Genomic DNA, 10,084 nt, shown 5'->3' with positions numbered 1-10,084 from the left:
ACTTGCGTTGCAGATATTGGTGTCGCGCGAGAGCTGATGGCTCACCACTCCCAGACATACGGTATCGTTATTGGAGGAGCGAATAGGAGGGCTGAAGCGGAGAAGCTTACGAAAGGCGTTAATCTGCTAATTGCGACTCCCGGCCGCCTTTCTTGATCACCTTCAAAACACGCAAGGATTTGTGTTTAAGAACCTCAAGGCTCTTGTGATAGATGAGGCAGACCGGATTCTCGAAGTCGGCTTCGAAGATGAAATGCGCCAGATCGTTAAGATCTTGCCAGCTGAGGATAGGCAAACAATGTTATTCTCGGCCACGCAGACGACAAAGGTAGAAGACCTTGCCCGTATTTCGCTCCGGCAGGGACCGCTTTATATAAATGTCGATCACCGCAAGGAGCACAGCACAGTCGAGGGCTTGGAACAAGGCTATGTCATCTGCGATTCCGACAAACGATTTCTCCTCCTCTTCTCCTTCCTGAAGCGTAATTTGAAGAAGAAGATAATTGTTTTCTTCTCCAGCTGTAACTGCGTCAAGTACCATGCCGAATTATTGAACTATATCGACCTCCCCGTCCTTGACCTCCACGGCAAACAGAAACAGCAGAAGCGCACAAATACGTTTTTCGAATTTTGCAATGCAACTCAGGGGACGCTGATATGCACGGATGTTGCCGCGAGAGGCTTAGATGTAGGTGGTTTTATATATAACGAAGTTTTTCACTTGAGGGACGGCGATGGCAGTAGTATCTGACATTTTAATCATATCCAGATCCCCGCTGTTGATTGGATCGTTCAATTCGATCCTCCCGATGATCCCCGGGACTACATTCACCGCGTTGGCCGAACAGCACGTGGCGCAAATGGCAAGGGTCGAAGCTTGATGTTCCTACAGCCATCTGAAGTGGGCTTCCTCAAACACCTGAAGGAGGCTCGAGTCCCCGTCGTCGAGTTCGATTTCCCAGCTAAAAGGATTGTCAACGTTCAATCTCAGCTGGAGAAACTCATCGGACAGAATTACTATTTGAATAAGGTAAGTTTAGATATATTTCAATATTTCATTTCAGGGGTGTTGTCAACTGCTTTGCCTAATTGCGTTTCCCCGTATCTATCTGCTACCCTTTCCCGCACCGTATCGGTTGAAAATCCCCATGGGCGCACTAACCATACGTTTTTTTTTTTTTTCTTTATCAAAAATACTAGTCCGCCAAAGACGGATACAGATCCTACTTGCAAGCTTACGCCTCACACTCGCTCCGCTCCGTCTTTGATGTCCACAAACTCGATCTCGTCAAAGTAGCCAAGAGCTTTGGCTTTCCAACCCCTCCCCGCGTCGACATTACCCTAGCCGCCAGCATGAGCCGGGATAAAAAGCAACAGGGTCGACGGAATTATGGCAGTCAGCCTAAACATGCGCCGAAGTTTAAACGGAAGGCGGAGGCTTAAGGTGTGGGTTTTAGTCCAAGACGTTGAAGTTGCGTCTTGGCATAAACGTGACTTATATATACATACCGCGCATACGATAAACATCCCTCTTGTGCTTTATCATTTGTTTTTTTGATGTTCTGTGGATAGGTAAATGGTGTACTAGATAGCCAGGCATTGACGCATTGCTCTCTCTTTGTTTTTCCGTTTCGTTGCTTCATTACTAGACAATAAACATTCGGAGGATTTGGTCTCCCAACACCGTCTAAATGGCCCTTTAATTTCTTTGTCGCTCTTGAAAACCACAATACGTGGAAGGTAATGTGATGAACTGTATATACCCGGGTAAACCTCTAGAGGAATGAGCCCATCTATGCAGTTACATGAATGCATGTGCTCCTGAATCACCCAATTATCTGTTGCTGGAGAAAATATTTAGACGCTAATAAAACTCGGACGCTTTCCTCTCCCTCACTTTTTTAACATCCCTCCCTTATTTTAATGTAGAAGCAGGTAAAGAAAATTAGCATAGCAGAATGAAGAAACTAACACAAGCTAAATAATATTGAACATCGGGTTCTAATATCCCATCTCAGCACTCTTGGCCGGGTCAAACGGGAAGATGATTCATTCACCTTTGAATTTTCTGAGGTTTGTTTCCCGCTCAAGCCTCAAGAGGCGACTTTCCGTTTCGCGCCCGCTCTTCCTTCGCAAACCTCTGCCTCATCACCCAAAGATAGTAGTCCCTCTGCCAAGTCCTAACCGGTTCTGGATAGAGAGGATACGTTAGCTTATAGAACGCAATGAGCGCTGAGTATCGAGCTCTTGACCACCACGTGCTCTTGAGTCCATAGCGCTGACAAATATGTTCAGGCAATTCTTCCGTCGCTATAGTCGTGTCCAGCGAGTGTCTAAAGAATACGATTATGGCGAGAGCGGGTGAAAGGTTGGCATATGTGGGGTGGAGGAGGCCCTGAGCGATACGAATGGCTTCCTTGGGTGGACGGAGACCTGCAATTTCTTTGTCCCAATACAGTTGGAAAGCTTGGCGATTTTCGGGCCACATGGATAGTGGGACTTGAAGGGCCGTGGGAAAGATGGAGAATTGTTGGTAGACTTGATCGCGCTCTGCTTCGGAGAAAGGGCGGACGATAGCCTCGTACTTATCCATCATGGTTACGTAGGTAACCGCAGCAATCCAGAGCTGTAGCCGCGGGTCCATGGCGTCATAGCTCTTCTTGGTTTTATTGTCGTTAACGTGTTTATGTGCGGTTGTGACGAAGTTACGGAAAGCAATCTTCTCTGCCTCAGTGCCGAATGCAATAACGTTGATATATATGGCTGTGTTAAGTGTCCGCTCCGCGTGGCGACTGCTGAACGTGCTGTGCCTTCCAGCCCCTTTTCCAACCCCTGGCTGAGCGAGTTGGAGCAGCACAGCTGTAAGTACACTTGTGTAAGATGCAGATTCCTGGACTACTTTTTTTAACAGAGTTAAATTAGTGTCTAGCTTGCGATTCATGACCCCTTCGAGGGTTGCCTCTGCCGATAATGACCCAGGTTGTTTCATGCTGGATAAGGGGGTGCCTCCGCGACGAGTCCTGGCTATCATGTAGGCAGCTTGGGCAAGGCCAGCTAAAGTGATATGTCAGACAAACTGTAGCATTTTTTGATGGAACATTACGAACCTGCAACGAATGGTGAGAGGAAGAGAATCCCGATGTATCCCATGACTGTCGACATGCCGATTGTGAGAAGAAGTTTGAGCACATGGTGGGAGTTCCCCCGAACGATTTCGGTAAGCATGCTGTATCGCTGTGTGCACTGGATGCTAAAAGAGGTCTTCTACTAAGCAAGAAAAAAAAAAAGGCACAGACAGCAGCTTTTCGGCTAGTTATACTCTGCTGAGGCCTAGGATACGAATGGGCTGATAGCTCAACCTAACGGGAAATACGGTGTAACGCGTGCAGCCATGGCTAAGCTGGTCGGAAGCAGTGGACACCTGTGACACCGCGATGTCGTCTTTTCAAACTCAACGAATGGATATGTGCTTCATTGTCACCATCGGGGGCGGAACGGATGGGCTGTGGATGAGGATGACGAAACGCTAGGCAGCTGAGCCATATCCGGCTGCGAATATCAAAACGGTGTTGGAATGCGATATGAATGCATTGAGATAGTAGGTTGAGGAAGTAGAGGAGGAAGCAAAAAACTTGATATGGTAGAGATAGTTGTTTTATATTTAACGATCCTTTACTCACAGCCCACCGGTTGCATTAAGAGTGTAATTGTTGAATAACATAAAAGTTAGTCAAGTATTAACTATCACCCATGGACTTCCATTGGACAATACTGTGAATTGTTGATAACCAAGATATGGCGTACCAATGTATCCAGACTCCTCTCTATCTGTGGCAATCGTAGTAATGATACTTTAGAGCAATTCCGCCGGGTCCGATCCCATTTCCTTTGTTACACATGAAATCGTGGCCAGAGCAGGAAGCGATAGAAGGTGGTACGGGTATCTGATCGGACCCGAAAACATGGTAGAATATTGAAACGCTGAGGTGAAAGTTGCCAGTTTGGTTTTATTTATTTTATTCCACCCCGAGGTTTGATAGCTTGAAACTAAACGGCCCTGGCCGCCAGTAAAATGTTGACTTATTTTCTTGCCTATGGAATATACATTTGATGCGCTAGATATCGGATTCAGACATCGGAAGGTAATGTTTCGCAAGCATTCTATGGAGGGCCGTGCCGGGCGGGAGTGTCCGAATCGGCTCCTTGATCGTTCTGTGACCATCCGTGTTGGCCAAGAGTATCAGCCCTAACATGTAACGTGCTCGTCTAGTTACATGATTCTGGGCGTTAATTGCATTTTCCGCGTTTTCTTTGATTGTTGGTTATAATGACCCAGCGTTTTGACATTTCCGGCAATAACAGTGGTCCCGTGAGGAGAGCGTGGATTTCAGTAATTCGACAGGATGTGGATGCTGTCCTGCGCCGTTAGAACCGAACTTCTTTCGTGATGTGACTGAAGGTGGAAAATAGATTGGCTTTATATACTCTCGTGATAAAATGAAAGGAAGCTTGACCTCATACAGCCCTTTTTGCATACACTATCTAGCTTCTTAGATGGATTCTAAGGCTCGAACTTGTCATTTTGGGAGGAACGCAACCATTATTTATTGTTTTTCGACTCTGAAGGTTAGAGGGCGGTCCTAAAAGTTGCAAAAGCATCAGAAGGATGTAATGATGGTACTGCGGGTGTGTTAACTCTCAATATTTTTTTCATTTTTTTTAAACTTCATTCTTTTCTCCACCTCTCCTCTCGCAAATTATGTCCCTCTAGAAAATATTGCCTAAGCTTTCGAGCGTTTCAGACATATCCACTCATTTTGCCTCTCCTGATATACTTGTGGGAGAATACCCAGGGATATCAAATGGGAGATTTAACTTGCTTGTCCCCAAGATTTTCTGTCTCGTCCATTCCTTCAAAAAAAAGGAAAAGAAAGAAAGAACAGAGAAAAAAAAGGAAACTTAGTGCAAGATACTCTGAGCTTGCAAGCAATGCCTGAGGAGGACAAGGTAGAAGCGGGACTTTACTGTGCGGCTTCTTCCGCCTCAAATGATTTATCCCGTTGAGGGCTAATTCTTGTGCAGTGATAGTGAAGCAACGGTAATGAAGATGGAGATACAGAATACTGACCATGGAAAACTGGCAGTTTTTGACAATCAAAAATATATTGGACATCCAACGACAATTTTGAGTGAAGGGAAGTAACTATTATCACATTGACCCTAAGGCACTGGATAATAAACCCTGATGGGGTAGATCGACGTGGCGCCTCTACTTCCACTCTCCTAGAATCAGACTCCAATGTGGAAAGGAGGACTGTTTTTGATAATATCAGTGATGAAGTGAGCTTGAAACCTGTTACCGTATGCTTTTTTCTCATTGGCAGGTTCTGGCTGCTCTTTTCATTCCTCATAGATTAATCAACTTACGAGACCTGATCAGCGCCATACCATTTTATTTTATTTTATTTTATTTCTGCATTCATTCCACTCTCCGAACTCTCACCAGTTAGGAAAAACGGCCTCCTAGCTGGCCAATTTTTCTCAAGGAATTTCGCAGAATTTCGCAAAGTGAACGTTGCATCAAAAGGCTCTTACATGAGGATCTTTCGATTCAAAGCTGCTTTGATAACACTTCCGCAAAGTATCGTACATATTGCAGGGTGTGAGTTTCTTCGATCTGCATCAATTCACCTAAATTCCATTATTCCGATGGCAGTACGGAGTATTGACGGCTGGAATGTAAAGACGATCCCCAGTGAAGAGAATCAGCAAGACCATTGATCATTTGCCATCTCGTACCCAGTGCTATGTACGGAGTATGGACTTGTGAAGAGGTAAATGATGATGAGGTTTAAAAATCATGTCACGTGGGATATATCAAGGCACGCGGTTGGAGGGATTCCCCTCTGCTACCAGTTGGCGCTGAACAGTGAGTGCCCTGATTACTATTGCCAGTGGCCGGGTGGCGGGGCAATTTTTTTCATGATCAACAGTTCAGCGGAGTATTCTGTATGTAACCGGGAGGTTGGACCATTGGTAGGAGAGAATCACGGAGGTCGGGAGCATGGTCGGGGCTCACAGCATCCTTCTCATGCACCCTGGAGCCCAGGCGAGGTGGCTGGGGGTTTTACCTACTCCGTAGTGCCAGCTTCTTGGACAGGATTGAATTTGCCAGGTGCATTGAGCAATGAACATCCCGTTTCGTCATTTTGATGATTCGATTTGCTCGCTGCTTTGTCCACGGTTCTTCGTGGGCAAGGGCAACTAGAACCATGATGACGGAAATACTGAAAGGGCTGGATAGTTGCGGCGGTTGAGGACAGCTATTCTTTGACGTGATGTGGGGTGATGTGTTGGCAAGCGCGAAAAATCTGAAATCTGATCAAGGGTAGGAACAACCAATTGGCTGGCAGGATTGGGGTTCTGTCGCTAGGGAGACCAGCAAACCCGTTAAACTTGGCGATTTGAGGGTTTGAGAGGCAAGGATACTTGGGGCTGGAGCCAACTGTGGAGCATCGGCGATGTGATACGCAAAGTGACACTTGAAAAAGACCATCGGAATGAAAATACAATACAGATGATGAACGAAGAAGACTTCGGTTAGAACGACAAGAGTCCTCAGCTTTGGATGTACTCTATATGGGAAGCTGAAATTAAATACAAGAAGCGACCTCTTACTCATGTTACCTGGCCATCCTATCCAAAATTTCGATCTCGGGCCAGATGCAGGCCATATCCGTAAATGGGCTGTCTGCGCGACCTACTGAAACAGGTGAGGGAGTCCTTGTGCAGGTTGTTTTGGTAACAATAGGAGGGTTTCTGTCACATCTGGATCCACGAGTTCCAAGTGCCTGGCGTCAAACAGCTGTCAAAGGAAGAGAACGAGTTGGGCTGGAACGGCAATGTGACTGAGTCTACGGAGTACGGAGGAGGGTCCGAGTCTGATGTGGCTTTATCCGACTCTTTATTTTCACCAGGGTTTGGCTGGGTTTGAGGTGTGAAATTGGGTTCTGCGAAAGTTTCGGGAGGTATATTTAGGCCCAGAGAATCGACCATGGTCCAAGCGGTCCCATGGTTTGATCCTACGCCGTTTTGTATATGATTATTTTAGTGCGTAGATTTGGCATTCGTTGCTGTTGCAGTCAATCAGCGGGAACCGCCTGGGCAGGAATTGCTAGTTGTGTTTCCCAGAGCAGGTAAACAAGGCCCAGGATGTCCAATTAGGCGGGAAAATGACGGACATCTCCATTTCGATGCAGCAAGCCACAGCCCACGCTAGAGAGGCATTGTCAGCCTCTTTTCTTCCCCGTTCTCTGTCGCCTTTCACCTTTGCATCTTCAATATCAACTTCACTCCTCATCAACCATTCTTTCTTTCATGTTTGCTTCCCTTTTTTTGATTGTTTTTCGTAATATAGGGTTTTCATTGTCGCTGCAAAGGGAAGTAAATTGTCTTAAGCTTGTCTCTGGCAAGCAAACAAAAGGTGTTTGCGTTTTGAGGCTCTCCCCAGCTCTCCAAGGTGAGCAAGGCCAACAACACTATCCTCACCTCAAACCACCTTTAACTACCTTCAACCACTCCGCGCGTCTTCTGAGCTATATCGACAACTGCATCCAACGCTTGCTATCTCTACCGATCTGTGGCTATATTCAAGGGTTGCTGGCTTACTTACATGGCTCCACCCTGTTAACCTCAAAAAGCTTGTTGCTACGGATCGGGAGATCACCATTGTGACAGCTTTCCCAATAGTCCATTGTTCGATTCAAAAGTAACCTTCTCCCTTTGGAGAAAGGAGCTCTTTGTTTCCTCACTTTACCCCTGATATCGCGCATCTCTTCTCTTTTTTTATTTTTCCTTTTGAGTATGCCCTTGCTCGGCTAGCCGTCTCATGATGGGTGTTAACACCCGCAAACCGACGCTTCCAGCTCCTACCGATTCTTCGTTCCTTGATACAACAGGGGGCAGTGCGACAGGAACGGACCTCGCAACTGACCTTTCTCGACGCACCGATAAGACATCATACTCCATTCCGGATGACGGCAGCCCCATCACTATATCCACGCGCCGTCGATCTCAAAATCGAGAGGACTCCAAGCTTTCCCGAGCCTCCGCCCAGTCGCAAACTTCTCTTTTAATTGAATATTTTGAAGGGGGGAAGAAAGGTGGGGGCCTGAACTCTCGACCCAGTGTCAGAGTAAAAGTGACGCCATCTGCTGCTCGCAAAATCAGAGACCAAAACGACCATATCCAGATTAGTGAATCTGGGGGAGGTAAAAAGCCAACATATACGAGGCGTATTTCTTTGGGAACGCCAACTCGAAACAAAGAGATTACTGAGGGCGTGACGGATGATATAAGTATCAGTTCAATTGGATCCTTGGCGGACGAAGCTGGTCTTACTCGCCGTTCACCATTAGAAATCGAATTTTCGAGGGACAGTGAATTGTCGGCCAGGTATATTCAGCCAACATCTGATATATCTTCTATGCCCCAGGATAGCATGTTGGAAAGCTCGCCCTCTATGTCTCAAGTTCGTCACCAACGAAGCCATAGTGTAAGTGGCGACGAGGGTCATGAGCAACCTCGCTCTCCGGGGATGCTTAAGACACCTTCCAGAAGGAGAAGTCGAAGTCTAAGTAGGGAAAGAATTGCGCATAAAGCGGCAGAGAAACTTGGTGCTGCCCCGCGAGATGTGGCTCGCAATAAACACAGACATAGCGAAAAGAGCCAAAGTCGAAGTGTGAGCAAAGAATTCCTGGAACCTGAAGGGAAATCCTCGCGTCGGCGTTCAGGAAAGCACCGAGAAAAGGATTCGGTCAGCGCAGAATCCAGCCTTTTGAGCCATTCTGCGCTCTCCCCCCAACTCAAATCTGGAGATCAATATTCTTTCCGTTCAGGGACGTCCAAATCGTCAATAAATAACCCAAGGCTGCTGGAAACTGTTGAGGATGCTATTCGACGACTAATCTTGCCGGAGCTCAAGGAATTGAAGAAAGATCAAAAAGTGCAGGCCAATCGAAACCAATTCGAGCGCGATACGAATGGCTCTCTAGGTTCTGGGAGTATCGGATCTAGGGATGAACTGGGACGACGCTTGTCCAAACATGCCAGTGCTCCGGATGTCACCAAACCACGCGTGATAGTCAGTAATGGCAGTAAAGATCCATTAATCATCTCGGACGGATATTCAAAGAGATCCAAGGAACCAAGACGGGAGAAGTCACGCGAATCACAGTATGTTAAATCTTTTACACGGAGATTTTCCGAAGACTCTTATCCCTCGGATGAACCCATACAGAGGAAAAAGTCCAAGGGACTTCGCGATGCTGAAGCTGCAGCAATCGTCGGCACCGCCCTGACCAGTGCCGCTCTTAAACACCATGACTCTAAATCTAGCCTGGACAAACGTGAGCGGAGGAAGAAACGCAGCAAGAGCCGAAGTCGAAGTGGAAGCGTCAATGAAACTGAACTGATGTTCCAGAAGCACGGAGTTCCCCCAATGCCCCTACGCAGTGATATAGATTCAGAATTGACAAGGGAATCTCTATTATCCCAACTGACTACTGGTACTGAAAGTCCCCGTCATGGTGAGGTAACACGCCGATCACCGCACGAAGCTGGTTTACCTGTCTCTCGAACACCAACCCAAACACCCCGTGGAGTAGCGAATGAGTCGAAATCTAATGAAGCTTTATCGGCGAAAGGTTTGAGTGCTCAAAGTCAACGCAGCCTAAACCTTGACGAGGATATCACTCCAACAAAGGCAGAAACCCACCATGTGGACCAAACATACATAGACCACTATGGCGAACACGCAAACGAGTACACCAGTCGTGCCCTGAGCCCAATCCAGAGTGTTGCAAGCTCCCGTGACGATGACTCGGATGTTGGAGAGGAAGCGGGACAGCAAGCTGATAGTTCTGGATCAGTAAGTAGGGACTTTCCCGAACCAGTCACATGCTATCCATCGATTCTCTGTCGTCTGCCCCAAGCACGAATTTGGCTAGATCTACACGTCCCGCTGACTACGAAGAAAGAGAAAGGCATTCCTAGCGCAAAAAGACGAGTCTGGCGTGGAGTTTGG

General features: G+C 47.0%; 3 protein-coding genes across 3 annotated transcripts; 2 read left to right on the top strand and 1 right to left on the bottom strand.

Moving 5' to 3' along the window:
* Positions 1 to 36: 36 nt before the first annotated feature.
* HCAG_07049 (hypothetical protein) lies at positions 37 to 1,443 on the top strand (the record flags this gene model as incomplete). The annotated part of the gene is made up of 4 exons (XM_001537577.1): positions 37 to 117; positions 191 to 688; positions 770 to 1,030; positions 1,201 to 1,443. 4 exons carry the CDS (start codon positions 37 to 39, stop codon positions 1,441 to 1,443), a joined length of 1,083 nt encoding a protein of 360 aa, XP_001537627.1.
* Positions 1,444 to 2,086: 643 nt separating this feature from the next.
* Positions 2,087 to 3,225, bottom strand: HCAG_07048 (predicted protein; the record flags this gene model as incomplete). The annotated part of the gene is made up of 2 exons (XM_001537576.1): positions 2,087 to 3,054; positions 3,108 to 3,225. 2 exons carry the CDS (start codon positions 3,223 to 3,225, stop codon positions 2,087 to 2,089), a joined length of 1,086 nt encoding a protein of 361 aa, XP_001537626.1.
* A 4,666-nt stretch (positions 3,226 to 7,891) lies between these two features.
* HCAG_07047 (predicted protein) lies at positions 7,892 to 10,007 on the top strand (the record flags this gene model as incomplete). The annotated part of the gene is made up of 2 exons (XM_001537575.1): positions 7,892 to 9,928; positions 9,993 to 10,007. 2 exons carry the CDS (start codon positions 7,892 to 7,894, stop codon positions 10,005 to 10,007), a joined length of 2,052 nt encoding a protein of 683 aa, XP_001537625.1.
* Between the last annotated feature and the right edge of the window lie 77 nt (positions 10,008 to 10,084).

Source organism: Histoplasma capsulatum, genomic scaffold (assembly GCF_000149585.1).
Source record: "Histoplasma capsulatum NAm1 scaffold_8 genomic scaffold, whole genome shotgun sequence".
Classification (NCBI taxonomy): Eukaryota; Fungi; Ascomycota; class Eurotiomycetes; order Onygenales; family Ajellomycetaceae; genus Histoplasma; species Histoplasma mississippiense.
Note: the sequence above shows the minus strand (reverse complement) of the source record. Positions and strands in the feature narration are given on the sequence as shown.